The sequence below is a fragment of the Alexandromys fortis genome, unplaced genomic scaffold (assembly GCF_014885135.2).
Source record: "Alexandromys fortis isolate MF-2015 unplaced genomic scaffold, M_Fortis_MF-2015_v1.1 scaffold_18, whole genome shotgun sequence".
In the NCBI taxonomy this organism is placed as follows: Eukaryota; Metazoa; Chordata; class Mammalia; order Rodentia; family Cricetidae; genus Alexandromys; species Alexandromys fortis.
In genome coordinates, this window is record NW_026067897.1 from 10191656 (window position 1) to 10215566 (window position 23911).

The 23911-nt window shown below is 48.3% G+C and overlaps 1 protein-coding gene across 2 annotated transcripts in view; it reads right to left on the reverse strand.

Moving 5' to 3' along the window:
- The window catches only part of Lyn (LYN proto-oncogene, Src family tyrosine kinase), a 103117-nt gene that overhangs the window by 3891 nt on the left and 75315 nt on the right, over positions 1-23911 (reverse strand). For both annotated transcript variants that reach the window (XM_050165374.1, XM_050165364.1), the window contains exons 11-12: positions 2833-2986; positions 1930-2061 (exon numbers count right to left, since the gene is read on the reverse strand). In XM_050165374.1, coding sequence (XP_050021331.1) covers positions 1930-2061; positions 2833-2986 — 286 coding nt within the window. The remainder of the gene's footprint in view (positions 1-1929; positions 2062-2832; positions 2987-23911) is intronic.

Here is a 23911-nt window from a genome sequence, read left to right on the forward strand (position 1 = left end):
TTCGAGAAAGGGTTTCTCTGTGGCTTTGGAGCCTGTCCTGGAACTAGCTCTGTAGACCAGGCTGGTCTCGAACTCACAAAGATCCGCCTGCCTCTGCCTCCCGAGTGCTGGGATTAAAGGCGTGCGCCACCATTGCCCGGCCAGAAATATACTTTATAAGTATTTCCTAAGTATCATTTAAGGTCAAGGCAGATATTCACAGTAGGATGCATTTGAAATTTTGGGTTCACACATGGTTGTAAAAAGCCAGAGACGACATGATGACATCAGGCCAATGACATAAAAAACCTGCGTGATTTTCAAGCCTAATATCCTTATAAGAGTGCAGTCGAGGTCACGTGCAGGGACCCTCTCTCCTCATAAAAACCATATACAAATATAATTGTAATTTTGGTTTTAAGACAAAAATGAGGCTCTTTTGCCTTCCCTCCCATTTCCCCCCTATAATTTACCCAAAAACAAACAACGGTGAAAGAGAGAGCACGAAATAGAAGCTTAGACTCCACTTTTGATGAAGCTCAAGACATCTGGCATCAGGGAGAGGCAGCAGCAGCCTGAACCAAGGGGAAGAAAGGCAAGCAAAGTGCCTACCGAAAGGAACAGCAACAAGCATGTTGGCCCACCCTGACATAACCTGGGAAGTCTTCAGATGAAGTGACAAGCCCCTGACAGGGGCAGGGGCGGGCAGTGATCACAGGCAGTGAGTACCCAGAGCTTGTCTGGCTGTGCCCCTGCAAATGTGGTACATAGACCGGGGAGGGTGTGTCCTCCTGGAACTCATGTTGAGGAGTGAATGGTATTCCGAAAGTATGGGGAGGTGGACTGTGAAAAAAGAGGGATAGACTGACCGAATGGTGGTGGAGCACGTCTTTAATCTCAGCACTCGGGAGACAGAGGCAACGGATCTCTGCGAGTTCAAAGCCAGCCTGGTCTACAAGAGCTAGTTCGATTACAGGTTCCAAAGCAACAGAGAAACCCTGCCCAGAGAGGGGGTGCTAGGCTGGTAAGCAAGATGGATACCTTTCTCATAGGAGCCAGTGCTTGCTCTTGCGGGCCCCACATTAGTCACCCAGAGAGAATTTTTAGGAAGTGAGGCTATCCCCTCCACTTAGCTCATTCTACACGAGCCTGCTCACCCTTCTGCTTTCTACCATGCATTGAAGCCGTACAAGTTCCTCACCCTGTGGCAGCAAGCTCCTGAGTACTGGGTACTGGAGTTACAGACAGTTGTGAGCTACCATGTAGGTCCTGGTCCTCAAGCCTAGGTCCTCCCGAAGAGCAGCCAGTGTTCTTAACTGCTGAGCCATCTCTCCGGCCACTAAAAATTTAGCTTTAAATTCATCTTATTCACACAGTTTTTGACTAAAAGACGCTAGTGAGAAATTGGGAATTTTAGAAGAACCCTTCTTCATGTCAATACAGACTCTGGAGGCAGGCAGAGCCGGTAGAACAATGGAATTCAGCTGTAGATATGAATGATGCCCTCAGTGACATCCGAAGATTGGAAGAGTCCTTCACTGCTGAACAGTAGCAACTACCTCCTGAAGGGAGAGACTACCACCCGGCTCACCACCCGAGTTCTCACAAGTAGATGTTGAAGGCCCTGGTTTCTTGTACATTCTGCTCCATCTGGATGGAGCCCTGCCTTGGAGGAGGCCATCAGTGTCTAAGGTGCCTCATTTAAGCGCCCAGAGCAGTACCAAGCGCAGACGAGGTAGGAAGTGGTGGACTCAGAGAAGGAAGAGTAGGATAAAAGCCAAGAAGGACCCACACATCTTTCAGAAAGATTTTCACAGAGGAGGACGTCCCGGAACTCTGCCGGGAGCACGGATTTGGGGTAGACGGCGCTATTTTACTTTGTAACCGTCTTCAGGCTGTTTAGCTTTTCCTTCACACAGAACACGCGAGAGGGAAGTAGGCAAGCAATACCTGGGTAGGGGATTTTCCCGTAGGTGACAATTTCATACAGGAGAATTCCGAAGGACCACACATCAGACTTGATAGTGAAGCAGCCAAAGTTGATGGCCTCTGGAGCCGTCCACTTGATAGGGAACTTAGCACCTGCAGAGGGAGACACGGGCTTTTACTCAGAGCTCAGGCTGGAAGGTCATGGATCATTTTCTCCTTTGAGTTTTTAGAAATTCAAGTTATTTACTTGGAATAGGTAAGATACATGCACAGTCAAAACAGACGTGGTATCAAATGCCATTCCCTTTGGGCCCTCCCTTCCTTAGAAGCACAGTTTCTTTTAGAGCCTGTAGGTGGGCTCTGTAACTGGCCTAACTTTAACCGCAAAAGGACATGGCATACCATGTAAAGACATTTTGCTTAGTGTGTATTTTTGCCTGTCAAACCAGACTTTTTAGCACTGATCTACGGTGTAGACATTTTATAGAGGCGAGCATGCTGGTGTTTTCCTGTAGTCTCAGATAAGGCAGAAGGATCTCTTGATCCTAAGAGTTTAAAACCAACCTGGACAGTCAAGCAGGACTCCATCTCAAAACACCAAACATAAAAAACATAACAAAATGTCCCTACAAAACAGTTCAGATTTTTCTTTAATAAGAAAAGTCATGGAACAGCTAAGGGTTCGTAGCCATCACTTGAAAACATTGCTTTTACCGTGTCTTGGCATGAAGTTTCATACACATATTGGCTGCAAAGCAAGGCCCTATCTGGAAGGTGGAGGCAAGGTGGTCTGTGGGAAGGGAGGGAACACATGGTGGGCTGTGGGGGGTGGGGAAGGGGAGGGCATCAGGCATGGGGTAGAAGGTGGGGGAAGCGCACAATACGCTCACATAGAAAAGGCCCCGTAACTCTCTGCGTACATACCTTCCCGCGCTGTGTACTCGTTGTCTTCGATGACTCTGGCGAGGCCAAAGTCTGCGATCTTGCACATGAGGGAGTCCGAGACCAGGACATTAGCCGCTCGCAGGTCCCGATGGATGTAGTTCTTCCGCTCGATGTAGGCCATGCCCTCTGCGATCTGCAAACGGAATGGGCCCAGGTTTGAATTTTAGGTAAGCGGTTATGGCTTGCCATCTCAGAAAACTCAACAATCCTTGAGTGTGTGACATCCCTTTATGTGAATTATTCTGATTGCTTGAGGTTTTAAGATAGTGATAAAGTCACCCTCAAGTCCTTTCTAGAATCTCCCCCTAACATCTCTAACGGCGGTAGTTTTAAAAAAAGATTTTTTTCACTACGTGTGTGCATATGCGCACATGTGTGCGTGTGTGTTGTGTCTTTGGGAGGGAATGTAAACTTTGAGGGCAGGTGCTCATGGAGACCAGCAGGGGGCATTTAGAGTCCCCTGGAGCTGGAGTTACAGGCAGTTCTGAGCTGCCCGACAGGAGTGCTGGGAACTGAACGAGGTCTTAACTGGGTAGCTATTTCTTCAACCCCATCGCAATACTGTTTGTTTTGTTTTTTCTTAAATAACAGTATATTTCAACATCTTTTAAAGTGTAAAACTATTTTGCCTGTAAAACCTGCCCACGCTGATGGGCAGATGCCATTCTTCAGTGAGGAAACATATGTTATGCTCCGGATGTTTCTGTCCCCCAAGTTTATATATTGACACAGTGACCCCCAATATTATCCTTAATGTGTTGGTGGTCATAAAGTAATTATGTCAGGGAAGCAGGGCAGACTTGGTGACCTTATATAAAAGGCCGCATAGAGCTTCTTGGCTGTCTGTGAAGGAGAACTGGCCCATGCCAGTCTCTGAATGTGCTGACGTTTTCTCCTGGCTGTCTGTCCCTAGGACTGTGGGAAATAAATGCCTTTTGTCTGAGCCATCCAGTCCATGCTATTTTGTGGCAGGAACCAGAACTGGGACAACAGGAATGGAGAATGTGATGTCCCAATACAAGAACATTCATAAGGCACCAGGAGCAGGATATGAGTGGTGTGCTGGCTGGCGAGATCCTCTCTGTCAGGCTAAGGAAGGGGTGTGGTTCCAGATCGCCAGAGCCTCGCAGCACAGTCCCTTGGAATGAACGGAGCATACCAACAACCAAGCAAGACCATGGGGGAAGATGAGAATTCAAATAAACAGTAGCAGAGAGAGGAGAAGCGACCACTTAGTGCGCTGGTAGACAATGCGGCACAGCTCCAAAGTCAGCGAAAGGATTGTACTGCCAAATCACACAGTCAAGGATAAGGAAGGAAGTATGTGTGCCTGTGTCTGTGTGTGTGTGCGTGTGTGAGAGAAAAGAGGAGTTAGAGGAAGTCACCTCCAATCAGGATTATTTCTCACCATAGTGAGCTGATTCTGGCAGATTCTGTGTGGCCTACAGCAGCTCAGTTGGGAGGACCTCACTTCCTCCTCCTCCTCACTTCACTGATGTGAACCCCATCCGAGCCCCTTCCCCCTCCGCTGCTCAGCAAAGGAGCGGCTCTTTATCACTCCCTTTTCCTCTGGGCCACATCCCGGTTACCCATCCAGGTCATCCAAGCACACAGGATTTGGCAGGTGTCATTCTTGGGGTCACAAAAACCTGAGAACAAGCCGGGCGATGGTGGCACATGCCTTTAATCCCAGCACTTGGGAGGCAGAGGCAGGTGGATCTCTGTGAGTTCGAGACCAGCCTGGTCTACAAGAGCTAGTTCCAGGACAGGCTCCAAAGCCACAGAGAAACCCTATCTTGAAAAACCAAAACCAACCAAACAAACAAAAAAGCCCGAGAACAGTCGATATATCCCAGAACTACTTCAAAGTCTAGTACCCAGAACTTCACTCCTGATGGCCACCAAGGAATGATGTGGGGTTCCCCTCTGTAAGCTGTCAATACCGCTGATTAATAAAGAAGCCGCTGTGGGCCTATCGTGCACAGAATAGGGCAAGGCGGGAATTCCAAGTAGACAGAGGAGGAGAGAGTAGGTGGAGTCAAAGAGAAGCCATGTGGTCACGGAAGGAGACAGATGGTGGATGGAACCTTACCAGTAAATCACGAGCCTTGTGGCAATACATAGAATAATGGAAATGGGTTAATTTAAGATGTAAGAGCTAGCTAGCAATATGCTTAAATGATTGGCCAAGTAGTGTTTTAATTAATACAGTTTCTGTGTGATCATTTCGGGTCTGGGTGGCCGGAAAATGAACGAGCAGTCTCTGCCAACAAAGGAACACTGTCCAGATGCCTTGACAAGGCTGCCACGGTCCTACAGAACCTGCTTCTGCGCATCCTCCAGCTTCCTCACCATGACCACTCCCACAGCCTCCTGGCTACCACCCTTGTGCCCATGCATCTCCACCGTTCCCCATTCTACCTGTGGGCCCATCTCATGTGCCTACTGCCAAGTGCGTGCATCCCTGGGCGCAGCTGACACAGCTCCCCACTTTGCCCACTTTGCAGATGAGCTGTATCCGCTCCTCCATCCAGCTCTAGAAACACTTCAAGTGCAATGGCAAGGGAACCTGGCCGCGGAAGGCGTCATACTTATGTGACAATTGGTGAGCACACAAAGCAGAAGTCAGGTGTTGACAACAGGAAAACCTGAGGCTGAGCTGGATAGCAGTGACTGGGTGGCCCCTGCTTTCCCCCGCTCTCAACGTCCCTAGGCACTCAGAAGATGCACCCTGATCTGGAAAATATTCAAAACAGCTTCAACAGGAAGTCCACAGAAGGTGGTGAGAACGAGAGTCCTGGTGAGGGCGTGCGGCATGCGTGACTTCCTCTAGAAGACCTGTGGGCCATGGCATAGAGGGCAGGGGGTGATGCAATATGAGGGAGGTAGGAGTCAGGCCTTGGTTTTTTTGTTTGCTGGCACGCCAGCCTCAACCAGGCTTACTCGGGAGGGCCGCTAAAGCTGGAGCGTGCAGAGCACGCTGGGACTAAGTAGAAAATGAGGGCAAGAAGTTGTCGTCCAACTGGGTAGAATATTTGAGCTTAAGGAGACAGTGAGATGTCTCAAGAAAAGGAGCCAGGGGCAGGTTCAAAAGGGACACCAAGGAGCCAGGCGGTGGTGGTGCACGCCTTTAATCCCAGCACTCGGGAGGCAGAGGCAGGCGGATCTCTGGGAGTTCGAGGCCAGCCTGGTCTACAGGAGCTAGTTCCGGGACAGGCACCAAAGCTACAGAGAAACCACGTCTCGAAAAACCAAAAAAAAAAAAAAAAAAAAAAAAGGGACACCAAGGGTGTGGTCTCTATGGACACTGTCTGGGCCTCTTTCTAGTACTCCTTAGTAACCAAGCCTTTGTGGAATTTTAGGTCACAGAGACCCACCTAGCTCCTGTTCTAAGTTATATAGAACCTGGGCCAGGTGGGCAAAGGAGCTGGAGCTGGCAGATACGCCGACTTGGGCTGGAACTGCGGGGAACTGGAAACCTGTGTGGGACACAGGATCTGAGCAGCAGCACAGGCAGCAAGGGCTCACCTCACCCTCGTGCTTGTCCACGGAGTCCCATGTTCAGCTCATCCTAAGAACATTCTAGGAACCTGAAGGAAGGTTCGCATCACACCCAAGCCAGGCACCTGCTGCAAGGGTTTCAAAGCGATTCTCGGAAACAGTGAGTCTTGAATAGGCCTTGCTTACTCGGGCTTTCCATTCTAGTCAGAAGGTTTTGTGGAACTCAACTTCCAGACAGTAATATGGGTGTGGCTGAGACAAGATTCTGAGCGTAGCTCTAGCTGGGCCGTGTAAATTGTAGTAACCCAGTAAGGTGAAAGGCTATCACACACCATAGCTCCTCTTGTCCAGGCCCCTCTCTTCAGTCCCCATCTCCACTGTCTTGTTCTTTTCTGGCTTCTAAAAACTAAGCAAACAAAACCCTTTAGAATTAAAATAGTTTTGCGTTAGCCAGAGAAAATCTGGCTATGTCTAATAGCACCAGGAAGAAACCAGAGCCAGCTCCCACTGGTCCAGTCTAGGGACGAGGCTCTGGTCATAGGATTCCTTCTTCCTCTTTCAGGACACTTAGCATTCTGCACTGCAGGAAGAACTGTCATAGAAATACATCAAGCTGGGCTGGAGAGATGCTTCAGAGGTTAAGAGCAGTGGCTCCTCTTCCAGAGGTCCCGAGTTCAATTCCCAGCAACCACATGGTGGCTACAGCCATCCATAATGAGATCTGGTGCCCTCCTGCATGCAGGCAGATCACTGTATGCATAATAAATCGGGAAGATTCTAGCCTCCATCCATCCTGGTGTCTCTGCTCCAGAGAGCAGAGCTGTCCGGTCCCTCTCGAAGCAGAGCAGAGTCTGACCTCACTTCCTCTTCCGCCCAGAATTCTATTCTGTTTACTCCTCCAACTAATGCTTTAACCTATGAGGCCAAGCAGTGTGTTTATTACTTAACCAATGAAATCAACAGATTGATATATGACACTCCCACATCAGGTGGTGATGGTGGTGATGATTGTAACAGTGATGGTGGTGATGATGGTGGCAACAGTGGCGATTAGTGATGTAATTGTGATGACAGGTAGTCAGGGAGATGCTAATAATCACCACTTCCTCTGCTACTAATTAAAAACTCATTGTGTTTTACGTCCTTCATGTTTAATTTATGTCTGTCCAGTAGGCAGGTTTTACTTCCACTGAACACATGAAAATGAGCTTAGAGAAGTTAAGGACTCCATAAAACACCAGGGTGAAGGAAGCCGTGGAGGTTCACTCCATGACCTAGACGTCTGTCCAGTATGATGACTGGCATTTGGAAGTATTTATGACCGAAACAAATGCCTCTCTCTCAGTGAAACACACCATGGCTGTGTGCTGCTGTCCTGGGAGGAAGGGCCGAGCTACCAGGCAAGGCAGAGAACTATGAACCACAGGGTCCACATCAGCTGGCACCGTAGGCACAGAAGGTTGTAATGGTGCCACCTGGGGTGAAGGACGGCCTTGTCTTGTTAGCTGCTAGACAGACTTGCTGCGTCCGAGTGTGAGCAGAGACACGGCCTCTCCAGTGCGCCTTAGGATGGAAGAGAGGCTTCAGGGGCTGCCTCACCCAATCCAGTCAGCTGACTCTCCTCAACTGACAGCGGGCCAGCCGAGCACCTTCAGCGCCCATCAGCTGAGTGGCCTGCACTTCACAACCAGAGCCCAGAGCAACAGGCCAGAGACAGGAAGTATCTATCGGCCGCTAACGGAAGCCACCCAAGGAGCTGCAGCAGGCAGGAAACACCGCTGCCTCTTCCAAGGAGAGGCTCAGTTTGGGGGGGCTGGAGGGTGAGCTGGGTCAGGGCTGGCTCTCAGGCCTTGGTCAGAATCCCAGAGTCCACTATGGACTGCTAGCCTGTCATGTTTTAGTCTATTCATAGCTACGCGTTTGCTTGGCAACAGGGATTCATTCTGAAAAATCTATCATTAAGTGATTTTATTATTGTTCAAGCATCTTGTGCTAAACTCACATAAACTAAGGTGGTGACATCATCACGGGGTGACATAATCTGTGACCGTAGTTGTATACGCAGCCTGTGGCTGCCGCACCATTATCATGCCGTGTATCACGATGTGGCTTTTCACACCACGTTGTCCTTACGGCATGATAGTTCTTGCTATCTCATTTCCCTACAGTTAGCACAGAGTCTTAATATACACACATAGCCTTATATGTACACACAGAGTCTTATATACACACATAGCCTTATATGTACACACAGAGTCTTATATACACACATAGCCTTATATGTACACACAGAGTCTTGCATGTACAAACAGCTTTATATGTACACACACAGCCTGACATATACACACGGGGCCTTACATATACACACACAGCCTTATACGTACACACCAGCCCTACATGTTTAAACACATTTATGGTGAGTGGGGTGGGGTGGAGATAAAATATAAACTCCAGAGTCTTTTTACTTTGCAAGTAATTTTCTCCTAGGATACAACTTCAGGAATGTTCAACCAGACTAAAGATTTAGAAGAAACTTGTTTGGACAAGCTCACATACATTTTCCATCTACTAAGTGGAAAATTGATCTTCCCATTCCCCAAACAAGGGGTGTCTACTGTGATCTGTCTCATCAGCCCCCTTGACACTGCGGCAGGGTCGGTCTGAGGAAGGCAGCACTGGCCCCTCTCCACCGTGAACACAAGCTTTCTCTCACCACTGCACGCTCTGAGCGCCACACTGGGGTGTGGAGAACATGGAAGACCCTCAGTGACACACAAGAGGCCTTCTTTATGGAAATTTAACTCTAGCGGGAGAGGTCAATTGTGTCGCAAAGCCAGGCAGAGCCCAAATCATTCTCCTTGCAGGTGGCTTACTTATTCATGATGTTCATTCCCAGGTCTGTTACCTGCCTCCCCCATCACCCCACATGGCGCAGCTTCTAGCTAGGCTCAGTGCATGATACTCGGGATGCAGGCAGTTCCTCTCCTACCTCGTCCTTCGCGTGTTCATGGATGCTGGCTTGGCTGTCACTGAGAAACTTCCCGATGCTTCAGACAGATAACCAAGTGCCTCATGGGTGACCTGGTGTCTCTGCCCTTCCTAATTGCTACAGCGTTGGGGGAACTTCAGCAAATGGCGGGCGAAAGGTTGTTGTTGGTTATAAGACCCACACTACAGTCAGCTGACTTGGGGAGAAAGGAATCATGGTACCGCATAAAGGGCTGAATGCCTCTCTACCCTCCTCAGGAAATCCCAGCCTCAGTGAGAAGCCAAGACTGAAAAGGCAGCCTGCCTAGGAACGGGCTGTGAAAATACATCAGTCATTCAAGCAGGCAGCAAGAGACACTAAACACGGGGCCAGCAAAGGGCAGGGGAGAAGGGTTTAGCCACCATGTGGCCTCAGAGGCTCTGCTCTGTGGGGCAAGCTCACCTCCCTTCCTTGTTTGCCACTTGCTTCCTAGGGCTGAGGAAAACGCTCAGCTAGTTAACTCGAGGCACCAGGAGCAGAGGGAGCAAGGACAACATCAGTTAAGAGAAAAATGAGCAACTGACATACATCCCAGTCTCTGAAGTGACGTCCCCAGCAGGGAGAAGCATCTAAAGACAAGAGCGGAAAACAGCGAGTTTACAAATAAACCAAACAAGGACCGAGAGCACAGCATTTGTCTCATGATACCCAATTGCCACAGAGACAACAGATAGTAATAGTCATTGATTCCCCACGGGGGTCCCTACACTGCAATCTGTAAATGCAGTCAGGGGATCATGGAACAGAAAGCCCATCATTGCTGTGCAATCTTCTTTGTGTGTGTACGGCGGTGGGGGGGGTGTCAAACTTTCTTGGAAATTTTAGCGTTATTGAGTTGTAATATTCAGATTTCCCAAGGAAGAACCAGTTAGAAATAAAATCTGCTTTGCTGTAGATGACGGAGGTGATGAGTACAGCTACCATTGAACAGTTTCTCCTCAGCCCAACACTGCGCAGCTTCTATCATAGCCGGAACTAGCCCACATGACAGGTTCTGTTCATAGCAAAGAAGAGGAGATGGAGGCCGGAAGTCTGTGCCAAGCGAGGCCAAGATCTGAATCCATGTCCAGAGGGCTCCATGTGAGCACACGGGCTTCCGCCTTGAAAAACAGTGCTCACCAAATTGGCAGCAGAGATAAAGGAGGGAAGGAGGAAGGTGATGATGAGGTAACTTAAAAGCCAGTCAAGGCGAAGCCTGCCGTCTGGGAGCCGGTCCTCACAGCTGAGGGCGAGGGTGGAGAATGGCGCACACACCTACTCAAGGGCACTTCTGGGGCTGGTCAGAATGTAACCGGCCACCAACAGACAAGAATCCCAGCTTTCCAAGGGTGGCTCCACCAGGCCACGGATCGTGTTTAAGTTAGTATGTGGCCACGGATCGTGTTTAAGTTAGTATGTTACCATTAAAAAAAAAATCACTTTCTTTAGGAGCAGGGAGGAATTGTCAGTTACTTTTCTTAGACTTTCTCTTGTGAAGTCACCCACGTATGTCTACTTAACACTGCAATCAAGTGTGTAAATGAGCAAGAAAAGAACAAGTTCTAGTGAGGGGCTGGGGACCCGAGCAGATGCACACAAGCAGCTTGGTGGGCTGTTACTGTTAAAATAGAATTACTGTAGACCCCATAAAGTCTAACGAAGGAGAATTGACTCCCAGAACCGACATAGGAAAGCTTTTAATCCTAGAGCTGGGGAGGCAGAGACAGGAGAACCCCTGTGGCTCGCTGGGAGACAGAGACAGGAGAACCCCTGTGGCTCACTCGACAGCCAGTTCAGTGAGAGACCCTGTCTCAACAAGAGGTGAACTACTCCTAAGGAATGGCACATGAGGTTTATCTCTAGCCCTTCATACACACATGCACATATACTTGTACATGCTTGCGCGTGCACACACACACACACACACACACACACACACACACACGAAACCACTGTAGGGCTTGAGCAAGACTTGCACACTGGTGTTCCGAGAAGCACTGTTCACAGTAGCAGCCCAAATACCCACTGGTGGTTGAGTGGATAAACAAAACGCAGTATGTGCATAGCGTGGAGCACTATTCTGTCAGCAGAAGGTGTTGGGAGCCAGGCAAGCGAGTCTTGGAGCAGCGTATGACTATCTGTCCAAAGGGTTCCCGCAAGGCAATTATGGCAACGGATTCTCACTTGGCAAGGACCAGGAGATCATGGGACAGTGTAGGAATTTGCAAAATCCCTGAAAGTTCTGTTCTTTCTTGAATATTTTCCCCTAAGATTCAGCAGTTGGCTAATGCTTCTCAGATTTCTTATCTGAAATTATTAATTACAACTCCCAGTCCTAGGAACTTTTCTGACTCAGGATAGATAGTTTGATACCTATGAGAAAGCAACACTTTGAACATTGACCGTGTCTCAAAGTTCTGGAGAGGAGAGTAAGGCATGCAGACACAGAATAGGGAAAAGGCCTCAGGAATACACACAGCGCCAACTGTTGAAATACAACAACTGTTGAGTTCCTGGATACTGAGAATATAGAATCAATGATAAGATCTAGTGTATTCTGATGTGAATAATATGTAAATATAATTATTTTACATTAATGTAATGTAAAATATGGGATGATAGGTCCATCTTGACCACACATAGGAGCTTGTACTGGGAGAAGTATGATCTAGTGAGACAGGAAAAGCCTGCCTTACCGAAGTCTGTCTTGTACAGAGAGATGGATACAGGGGCCCCTCTTGTAGAAAAGGGAACTGTATAAAGGCATTTCTTGCAGACATGAAAGAACTGTCCAGGTCTGAATATTGTTGTCCTTGAAGCATCGTACCCATGTCTATTACTTTTTAACTTTGGAACCTCAAGTAGCCGCCAGCCGACACCAGCGCTGTAAGAGCAGGACGTGTCTGGCTCGGTATTTAGTTAAGTCTGCAGAAATGCTGAACTCTGTGTCTAGAATAAGATATGTAGGGGGTGGGGAAGCATAAAGGGGGACAATGGGGACTTTTATAATCATTATGTTGTATTTCTTAAAACACTATGTATTTCTTAAAAGTCAAAAATAGGGGCCAATAATAAAGGTATTCATTTAGCCTGGTAGGAAAAACTCTGTTAAACAGTAAATAAAGACGGCTTGATCTACTCGGGGCCACCTGAGTGCAATCCACTTGGTGGTCGGAATTCCTCCTTGTGCCAGTGCCCCTTTCCTGTCTCAGAACCTGAACCCGAGCTAAGGCTAGACCTCAGCAAAAAGGAAAGAGATCTGATTAAGGTTACAATACCTACGAACCCTGCAGATAATAATCTAAATGGAACAACTTAGGATCTTTAAATTGTTCAGTTCAGAGCTACAGAAAGTAGAGTGGCTAGCAGGCTGGGAAAGGAGCATGTGGCTTGGATGCAGGGTGTCAAATGGAAGATCCAGCATTTTAGAAGTGCTTAATCCCAGACATAAATAGAGGGTTAGCACCCTGGGTGACAGGCCGTGTGGAGGCCCGGAACAGCAGGGCAGGACCAAACAGGAACTGTGGAAGAATCTCTTCCCTTTCCCTCAGTTCAGTCTCAAAAGTGCAAATGGGTCAGCGAGATGGCTCAGGGGATGAAAATTCTTGTTCCTTAGACTGAGTTCAACAACCTAAATTCAATCCTGGGAACGAACACACACACACACACATACACCACACAGACACACACACACCACAAATACACACACACACACACACCACCACAAACATACATAGACATACACATACCACAAACACACAAACACACACAGACACACACATACCACAAACGGACAGGAGAATCATCTGGAAGTTTCTGGCCTTCTAGCCTGGAGTAAATAGCTTGGCAGGAACAAAAGAGACTGCCTCAACAGGGCAGAAGGAGAGAACAGATTCTAGGAAGTTGTCCTCTGACCTCCATACAAATGACGTGGCAAATATGCACCCACAGCCTGTCTGTCTGTCTGTCTGTCTGTCTGTCTGTCTCTCTCTCTCTCTCTCTCTCTCTCTCTCTCTCTCACACACACACACACACACAAAATAATAAAATAGTAACAATATGCTTCAAATAAACCACTGTGACGTTACACAGAGTTAGGGATTAGCAGGAAATGGGAAGATTAGCAACAGCATCTCAGACCTCAGTATTGTGAGGATATATCAAAGATTTGGAGTCAGTTGCTTGAGTTTATGGGAAATGGAAGCAGATGATAAATTCTACTTTTAATTTCTTTAGACTTATTTAATTTTATGTGGCTGACTGCTTTGCCACATATGTGTGCATGTACCACTCACACGAGTATGGTACAGGGAAGTCAGAAGAGGAGGCTGGAACTCCTGGAACTGGTTACAAAGTTAGAAAGTAATAAACACGGGCACAATGATGCCACACTCTCAGGAAAGGCTACATTGTAACAGATACACACTCGTTTATAGAATTTTAATACAAAATGAAAATAGAAAGCTAAAGCATGCAAGTTACATGTCTACAAACAGGTAATAGCACATAGAACACGAACCTACCATGAGATTCAAAGGACAGTATCAAAGGATTGCTGGCAAAGAGATAACAAGACAGAGTACCCAAGAAACTCCCAGGAAAATAACTTGTAGTAGTGAATAAATAGAAGAAAAGACCCCTCGGCTCCTACACAGAAAATAAACACGACTGTAGTAATGGAATAAGAAATTAGACAGGTATAGAGGGATTGCTGCTCTCGAGTGTCCTGAGACATCAGCGCTCACAACCTCCTGTAACCCCAGTTCAGAGGATCTGATGCTGTCCTCTGGCCCCCGTGGTACTGCACACACATGGTGTGCAAACACACATACATACACATTAAATAACTTTAAAAATGAAATTAGACTTACTGGATTGGATCAGAGAATGAATAGCAATACTTAGTCTGGGCAAGAACATAAATAAGAAGATACTCCTCCTTTTTTAAGACTTTTATGAACAACTATCCAAATTAAAAATGAGCACACACTTTGGGAGTGGTAGATCTCCAATCAAGGATTTATCCTTCCAACATACTTCACAACTCCATGTACATGGGCATTCACATATCACCATCCATGTCTGTCACGGTAAGAAACCCCAGACCAAACCAAACAACGAAACCCTAAAAAAGCAATGTGAATGTCTAAGAAGAAAGATGTGGCTACATAAATCACAGTAGACCACAGAAGAGGCCACCGAGTGTGGCTCCATGAACTACAGCACAGACGCAGGAGGATGCTGAGATGGCAAATAGAGGTACAAGGTCCCCTATGCTGGACTAAAAAATACCCCAAATGCGGTCATTGATGACGTTGTAACATAAAATATATAGGAGGAGAGCACAATGTATCCTTCTGTTTGAAAGGAAGAGTTGGGAAATAAATTTGGGTTTATAATCTGCAAAGTAATTGGTTTTCTTCTTTTTATCCATTATCCATTATTGTTACTAGTTCTTAAAATATTAATCAAAAATAAGATAAAATGTAAATAAGAATAAACAGATGTTTGGAATCAGAATTTAAGTTCTATTTTTCCTATAGTACTACAACAAATATACACTGACTTCTAATAATTAATACATACCCTATTTTATATTAGTATTATTTTGATACTGGGGGCTGAGCCCTGGGCCTCAGGCATCCTAAGTATTGAGTTTTATTCCAGTATACCAGGCCTGTTTTTACAGCTTAAAAAATGTATTTATTGTTACAGTTTGTATAAGGGTGTTTTGTCTGTACATTTTTGCACGACATACATGCAGTTCCTGCAGTGGCCAGAAGAGGGAACCTGATCTTCTGATTACAGAAGCTGTGACAGAAGGGCTGTTTAATTGCAGTGTTAAGTGCTGGGGACTGAAACCAAGTCCTCTGCAAGAACAAGTGCTATTAACTGCGGAGCTGTCTCTCTAGTTCCTTTACATCTTTCTAAAATTACTATTTTTAAACTTCAAAGTCAGGCCCTCAGTAAGTTGCCCAGGACGGCCTGGAATTGGAACTGTTTCTGCCTTAGCCTTCCGGGCAGCTGGGATTACAAAGCACCCAAGCAGGCTAAGATGCTATTTTAAATAATTAAAATTCTGAACATACTTTCTCAGAACCTTCAAAGTGTGGTTGCTTGCTTCATGTTATATTAGCTTTGAAGGATTTCCAGTGTCATCAAGCTGTTTGTTTTTGTATAAGAATACCAGTGTTAGGGGTTTAGGAGACAGCTTGGGACATGCTTTGGAATTCTGGTCACTGTGGCTTCACTCACCCACAGCACGTGGCTGCTGTTGGCATTTTTGTTGCTGTTGCTGAGCCTGGACCCAATGGCCTCACCGTGACTCAGCTGTACCAGCACTGTCAGTGGATGGAAGAGCAGAAGGTCATGGTCCTTCTGAGGCAGGGGACTGCATTTACTGATCCACCCACCCACCCGTCTATCTGCTGACACAGTCCTCCCTCCTCCCAGCCCCTTATTCTCGAGGCAGTGGTCTCCTAGAACAGCCCTTGTCTACCATGTCTACTTTCTAATAACAGAGACTGAAAGTAAGAATTTGGCAAACAGGCACCAAGCCAGAAACAAAGGAAACAGATCGCAGGCACAGTGCCTTTTTAGCCTGTGCGCTGGGAAGGATCTCGAACTCACTCGCTCTGTGATGCACTGCAAGGGAGTTTGTAACAGGATCTAACAAATTCCAAATAAACCTGAAACAGATTCGGGGTCATCGTTATTTATATATATTTCTTCCCCTTTGAAGTCAGTTTTCAAAATAGCCCGTGTTTACGGATGAAGCCCAGGAAGGTTTCCCCTCCACCTACAAAGCTTTCCCTTACGGATATGGAAGCAGAGAGGTAGAGGCTGGAACCACACTGGAAGTTACCATGTCTGCTCACCAGTCAGAATTTACCCCAGCCCACTGGGTTGGGCAGACATCTCTGGGCTCCCCTGAGTTAAGAGTGTGACAAAAATCTAGTTCCTCCAGCAGACGCGCCTCTGACAGGTTGGCCTACAAACTGATCTCCCACCACCAAGCAAACTTCCCAGCCGCAGAGCTCACACAAGCCCTGAGCACACCTGTGGCTTATCCTTCGCTACAGGTAACAAGACCCGGGTATATACAGGTTTAAACAAAAGCTTGGGGGGAGAGGCAGAAGGGGTGGGAGGGGGAACTGTGGTGGGTATGTAAAATGAATTTTAAAAGACGCTTAAGTGAGATTTCAGGTAAGAAATAACTTAGACCCTGTGACACAGATTTCCAACAAATAACAGAAATTCATGAAGAGAAATAGCATCTAATATAAACTGTAGACCAATGGTCTTTATCAGGGCTCTGCCTGTCCTGAGAGATCTGCCAAGCTCCAGGCGTCTCTGAGCAATACACGAGTCAACGCTTGTCCCCCCCCCCCCCCCACAGCACTCTGACAGTGACCAGCAGGCTCAGGAGCAGGGAAACCAGGAGCAAAGAGCAGCCAGGCAGTTATTCTGTGGACCATCAGGAGAGGTGAGGTGCTGGAAGTTAGCAGTGTGGGTCACCTGTGCAGGACTGGGTGAGCGAGCGACAAGGTGTGGGGCTTGGCGATGCTAAGGATGGTGCTGTCATCATGGGAGGGGATGAGCCATGGGTGGGAATGGTTCCGGAGCAGGAAGAAAGGGCACTCAGGTTGGGCACGGTCAGTGTGTGGGGAGAAGCCAGGAAAGCCGTGGGCTGGAGGGAGCCATTCGAGCTGGAGGCAGGAGCGACCATGTGCTCAGAGGTGGACAGTTTGACTAGGTCTACAGTGTCCCCAAATGACAGTCCCTTAGAATGGAAAAAGTATGTGAGCCAAGTGATTCTCAACCTGTGGGTCATGACCCTTTGGGCGTCAACTAACCCTTTCCCAGGGGTCACCTAAGACCATCAGCTATTATTTATAGTAAAATTCATAACGAGCAGAATTACAGTTATGAAGTAGTAATGGAACCGTTTTATGGTTGGGGGGTTCCCACAACACGCGGAACCTTATTAAAGTGTTGCAGTGTTAGGAAGGCTGAACACCACTGTTGTATATATTAGAATCTTTGCAGATTTAGTAAGTTAAAGATCTCAAGATGAAATCCCATCCTAGGCTCATGGTGGATCCTGTGTCCAGTGATTAGTAGCCATTAAGAAAACAACAGAGGGAAGTTTTTATTCTCCTGCAGAGGAGTCCTGGGGAAGACAGGGTTGGGGGTGGGCAGGACTTACTGAACCCTGCCTCAAACCAGGGAGAGCCAGGAGCCACCACCAGAAGCTTAAGAACTAAGGCAAGGTTTCCCCCTAGGGTTGTAGAGCAAGACAGGCCTTTTGATACCTTTATTACAGACATTTAACTCTGGTGTGAGCAGAGGCTAAATTCCCATGATTAAAAGCCTCGCGGCTGCCTCAGGAATACAATTGCTCCATAGGATCGTGGGGGAAGATGAATAAAGAGAAAATGAATGTAGGAAGCTGGAGGCTTGAATTCTGGAGCATCACATATTAAAATGCTTGGGATATGGCAGTGAGGCAAGGTGGAGATCAGAAAACTGTGCCCCAGAAAAGAAGGGGGAGAGGGAGCCTTTGCTCTTGCTGTGGCTGGTGGACCACCCAGGAAGAGGATGAGGTGTGTTTAGTATCCTGGAGCAGCTGATGACCTAAGAGCATTTTTGGCTGGGGGTAGTGGTGGCTTCAGGAGGAAGCAGGAAGGAAGGAAGCGAAAGAGGTGGGTACAGATATGAGTGCCATTTGCTGGAAGGTGAGAAGAAGCCCTGAAGCAGAAGGGGAGAAGGGAGGTCACAGGGATGAAGGCCAAAACGAATGTAGAACTTCCCTGACATCTTGAGAGACTAGGGCTCAATGAGAAACAGTGTATCAAGAGAGGCAGGCTGGCAGAGGCTACAGAGGGGCACTCAGGGAAAGGTCCAGTCTGGTGGTCCACTGAGAACCCGGACCACCTGGGCAGTGTGCAGGTGAAGGAGAAACGTTGTCGCCCAGGACTTCATGAACCGGTTGGAACATGGACACCACAGATGAGTGGCCCTGAATCAGGAGTGCGAAAAGTCAGTTGTCACATTAGTACTGGCATAGATGTTAGGTTAAGGGGCAAAGAGGCGAAGAGCTGGCTTTGTACATGGTTAGGAAGGATTTTACCAAGAAGGGGTGACCGAGGGTGTGTGCAACACCAGAAAGCGGAGACTGTGTGGGTAGATGATGGAGTGTGGGGGCTGGGAGAACCGGAGTGATGCCAGAGTTACATTACAGCAATGGAGACGGCAGGAGCAAGTCCCGTGGCGGCACAGCACTGCACAGAATGGCTCGAGGAGACAAGACAGAATCCTGGAGGGCAGGAAGTCAAGAAACAGGCCTGCGTCTGAAGATGAGGATTGCTGGGAACAATGGGAGGTGTGTTTGGAGCCCACGAGGGGGCCAGAGTTCAGTGTCATCGTGAGGGAAGCATCCAGGGACCCCAGGATGACTACATGAAGCCGAGGCTAAAGCCGAGGCTAACCGTGTGGGCTCCAAGGGAGTTGAGGGTCAGGGATGAAGCAGAGGGGCTACAGTCAAGAGGGTCACACACCAGGAAAGCTTGGGCTAAGAAACACTAGGCCAGTAGACACATCTTAAAGGAACAAGGACTTGTTTCCATAACATAGAGCATGGCCCAGCAGAAGCAGCTGGAAATTTTTTCTACCAGCTACAAATCCTAATTTTGCAGAGAAGGGAGCCTTTACCATGTAAACTCCAGAGTCTAGGTGAGCTCCTTACCAAGGGGCAGCCCAGAAAGGCTCCAACTTACCGAGGGAGAAACTTGTTCTGCTGTGCCCCACCCCATCCCTCCCTACCCCACGCTCCAGTTTCAAACGGGCCATTTATAATCTCTTGCTTTTCCTGGTGTTCTTTATGCCACACGGAATGTGCGGCAAAGCCATCCTTTGTTTTCTCTGGCAGCACAGGTCCCCAGCCTCCCCTTCCTTCTCACTTTTGTTTTGACACACCAGGCAAGTTTTGTGCAGGTATATAAACACCCGGAAGAGAGAGAGGAGAAAAGCGTTGTTCACGCCTGAGACCCGGACAGCCTTCAAGGTGACACACACGCTTCCAGTTACTGGTTCAGAGCTGTGTGAAGCCAGTGAAATGATTCGGCAAGTGTTGGCTCAGCACCTGCTGTCTTGGAGGCGCTGTGGCTGCACACTGAGGATCCAAACGTAAACAAGCAGTCACTGAAATATTAACGGCACATGCTATGGGAAGAAGCGCTCAGAGGCGACTACAGAGAACCATGGAGCAGGCACGGTTTTAGGTGGGAGGACACACACTGGCAACAAGAGTGTGGCCGCAAGACAAAGGAGAGGCACTCCCAGGAAGTAAATTTGGGAAACGCGCTGACATAGAAAAGCGCTTCTGAGCTGCAGCGCGGAGGAAGGAGGGTGGGCTCGACCGCTGAAACTCGAGGTCTGGTGGGAACACACCGAGGGAAGTGGCCAGGCATGAAAGCTGCCATCCATGTGGTGAGACGCATACAGCAGTCAGACTTAGAAAGATGGATAAAAAGAGTAATAGGAAGGCATAGCCGAGGGTCACGGAGAGACAACGGTGAGCTGCGATGGTGCAAGGTCATAGAGGGGCAACACTGAGCAGCAATGGTGGGGGGTCACGGAGGGACAAAGGTGAGCAGCAATTGTCTGGGGTCATGAATGGCAAGGGTGAGCAGTGATGGTGGGGGGTCACGGGGGGACAATGGTGAGCAGCAATTGTCTGGGGTCATGAATGGCAAGGGTGAGCAGCGATGGTGGGGGGTCACGGGGGCCAACGGTGAGCTATGATGGTGGGGGTCATAGAGGGGCAACAGTGAGGTGAGCAGCGATGGTGGGGGTTCTCGGAGGGGCAGCGGTGAGCTACAATGATTAGTGCTTTGTTTTGACTGAGCAAGAAGGAAGCTTCTGGAAGTGCTTTAGGTTTTGCAACAACTTGAGTGGACTTAAGGCACATTTGTGTGCGCGTGTTGTGTATGGGGACAGGCATGAACATATGCAGAGGGCAGAGGGCAAGCTCAGGTGTCAATCATTGCCTTCCACTTTCCTAGAGACCTGGTCTCCCTGATTTCTGCATGACTGCTGAAGGTCCAAGGACTTTTCGTTTCCACCCCAGTTTTATCTGGGCTTAGGGGATGCGAACTCAGTCTTTTCACTTACGTGGCAAGTGCTTTACAAACCATGCCATCTTGGAGCTCCTATTCTACCACCATCTTTAAAATCCAAGAATAAAAGAGGAGAGAGAGAAGTAAGAAGGGAGAAAGTGGAGGAGAGGGGGAAGAAAGGAGAAACCTGGAGTTGGCCTGCCTGCTCAGTGAGACTTGGGAAGAAGGAAGTTGAGGAGACAGGAGAAAAAAAGAGCTGGGAGCCACCTTCCCTGTCTGCAATTCATGGGCGCAAGCCAGTTTTTAGGTCAACTTGACACAGGCCAGAGCCATTTACAAAGAGATAACCTGAACTTAAAAAGTGTCCTCATCAGATTAGCCTGTGGGCAAGCCTGTGGAACAATTTTGAAATTAGTGATTAATGGGGAGGGCCCAGCCCACTGTGGGTGGTGCCATCCCTGGGCCAGTGGTCCTGGGCTCTATAAGAAAGGAGGCTGAGCAAGCCATGGGGAGCAAGCCAGTAAGCAGCACCCCACCATGGCCTCTGCATCAGCTCCTGTCTCCAGGCAAAACAAAACAGCAACAATCAATTATAATCTTAGTGAGAGGAGAGCGGTTCGCTACTGGTTACGTACGGTGTGGAGAATATGCATGGATATTACAGAGACTGCAAACTCTATCAATCACTAAGTGGCAAGATATTAGCTAAAAGAGCAAAACTGCTAAGTCCTGCTGTCCCGGCGAGAGCTTTGATTTAGCATGCTGGCTCATGTTCTAATACAGGTTTACCTAGAATCATCTTCAAGCAGTTCATGGCTCCTCCTTTTGGACTCTGCTTGAGACTTCCAGGTTCCTTAAAGCCTACTTCTGTCCTGCTCAATTGCCTCGCTCCTTTCACCTCAAGCTCCCCTTGCAAGCCTCTTGCTTTCTTTCCTAGGCACTAACTTCCTGCTGCCAAAGCTCACTTTCACAGTCTACCTCTTTTCCAAAGCCAAGGGGTGATTCTCGGCCCCCACAGCCAGCCCTCCTGACCCTGGGGCTCCAGCCTCCCCACAGTCGGCCTGCCTGTGCCCCCTGGGCTCCAGCCTCCCCCAGACAACCTGCCTGTGCCCCCTGGGCTCCAGCCTCCCCCAGACAACCTGCCTGTGCCCCCTGGGCTCCAGCCTCCCCCAGACAACCTGCCTGTGCCCCCTGGGCTCCAGCCTCCCCCAGACAACCTGCCTGTGCCCCCTGGGCTCCAGCCTCCTCACAGCTAGCCCTCCTGACTGTTTGGCCTTTCCATCCATAGTGCTCTGAAAGCAACATAGGGTGCTTAATCAGAAAGCTCTGGGAACCCTCCTGGTGCTGAACTCATCCTCATCCGCTACTCATCTGCCTCCCACACTTAGCCATTTTCTCCTGGGAGACAGGAATGTGCCTTGCTCATCCTATCCCCAGGAAGGTGCCAGGCGGGTGCTCCCTGCATGCTGTGCTCCCTGCATGCTGTGCTCCCTGCATCTTGTGCTCCCTGCATGCTGTGCTCCCTGCACGCTGTGCTCCCTGCATCTTGTGCTCCCTGCATGCTGTGCTCCCTGCATGCTGTGCTCCCTGCACGCTGTGCTCCCTGCATCTTGTGCTCCCTGCATGCTGTGGGTGAGAGAAGAGATGGAGCCATGTAGAAAAGGTAAAGAGAACACAGGCAGAGCCTAAGAAAGGCTTTCCCAGGGTGGACAATGCAGCTTCTTTCAAAGTGTAGTGAATGTAACATCCGGTAATGACCCTAGTCCACCCCATTTAAGTCTAGCCTGGCAGGACACGATGACAAATTCCCAAAGGGGAAGCTGGCGTGTGACTTACGGTAACACAAGCTAGAAACTGTCACCCCCGGACAGAACGGTATCAGGGCTGGAGGCTGATCTGACTCACAGGTTCTCACTGGTGCTGGGAAGCTTTCTAGGCAGGGTATCCGTGAGAGCACACACCTTAACGCCAGCAGCCAGCAGCTGGATGCAGGAAAGTTCGAGGCCAGCTGAGGCTGAAGAGAAAGGCTCTTCCAGCCAGACTCCTCTGCCTTGTCTGCAGCCTGAAACCACACTCCCTCTGCCTAACATGTTACTCCCCACTCCCTTCCCCCCAAAAAACCCCGAAGTTCCTGTTTTATGCTATTTTTAACTGGCAGTTAAGTGTTTTTCTATTTGTTTTCCTGGAAGAAGACTGCGTATTATCTAGTTTTGCAATTCCGACACTGGCCACAGTTTCAGTTGTCCATTTCGTAAGTTTTCATGACTCCCAGGGCTGCCCCAGGCTTAAAACAAGTTTTGAATGAAACTCATTATTCAAAACGGATAAAGAGAAATGGGGTTAAACGATACCCAAATGTATGGGGTGAATTCTAGCGTTCTAAAGTCCAGGAGGGTGGCAACAGTTACCAGTAACTTACTGTGCATCTCGACCCACACTGAATGTTCCCTGAGATGACCGAGCCCGTAAGGGTGCCAGCCTTGATGATTTGAGTTTGCTGGCGGGACCCCACTGATGGAAGGAGAGAGGGGACTCCTGCAGATGGTCCTCTGATCTGCACACGGATGCATGTGCACAAACGTACACAGGATCAAAATGTATCCATTTTGTAAAGCCACACTGAACTGGGGACAGCAGCACATGCCCTATAATGCCAGGACTTTCAAGGCAGAGGCAGAAGGACGGTGAGTTGGAGGTCAACCGGGGCTACCTAGCAAGACTCTGTCTCAATCATAACAGACAAAAATGATCACACTGCACATTGTAAATATGTATGACTACTTTTATCAATTAAAATGTTTTTAATTTTGAATAGAGAACATTGCCGTGTCTGAATATGGTCACTAAAATAATGCCATATATTTATGTCCCTTTGTTTAGAACATCAAAACCATTCATTATAACAGAGGCACAATTCATGCAGTCTCAGCACAAAAGGCTTTTCTGCGTCATGGAATGTTAAGGCTGAGGCTGTGGGACACCTAACTTGGGTGTGTAGCCTTGCAGGGCGTGACGGTTTTCAGGGAAGCATGTTTCCCGGCTCTTAGGCCAATGTTTTCTGGATCACTGATGCTATGTATAGTGCCGTTTAAAAAATGTAGCAGTGTTTCCTCTGTTTCACAGGATGATGCAAGCACCAGTTGTGTAGGCCACTGTGCATGGGGAAGTCATGGTTTCCAGGCAACCACTCCCTAATGATGCGCACCGAGCATCTTGTCCTGATCTACCTGGCTCCTTTATCTACAGCAACACCTCAGATCACAATATTCTTTTCAATTCCCACTTCATTGCTGGTCTCTCCCACTCTTGTGCTATCAAGAGGACCTGAAAGTGCAAAGGCTGCAATAGAGAGGCACCCGTGAGAATTCCCAGGAAAGCGAATGTGGCTTTCTAGAAGATGCAGAAGCCAAGGCAGTTGCTGGGGGCTTCT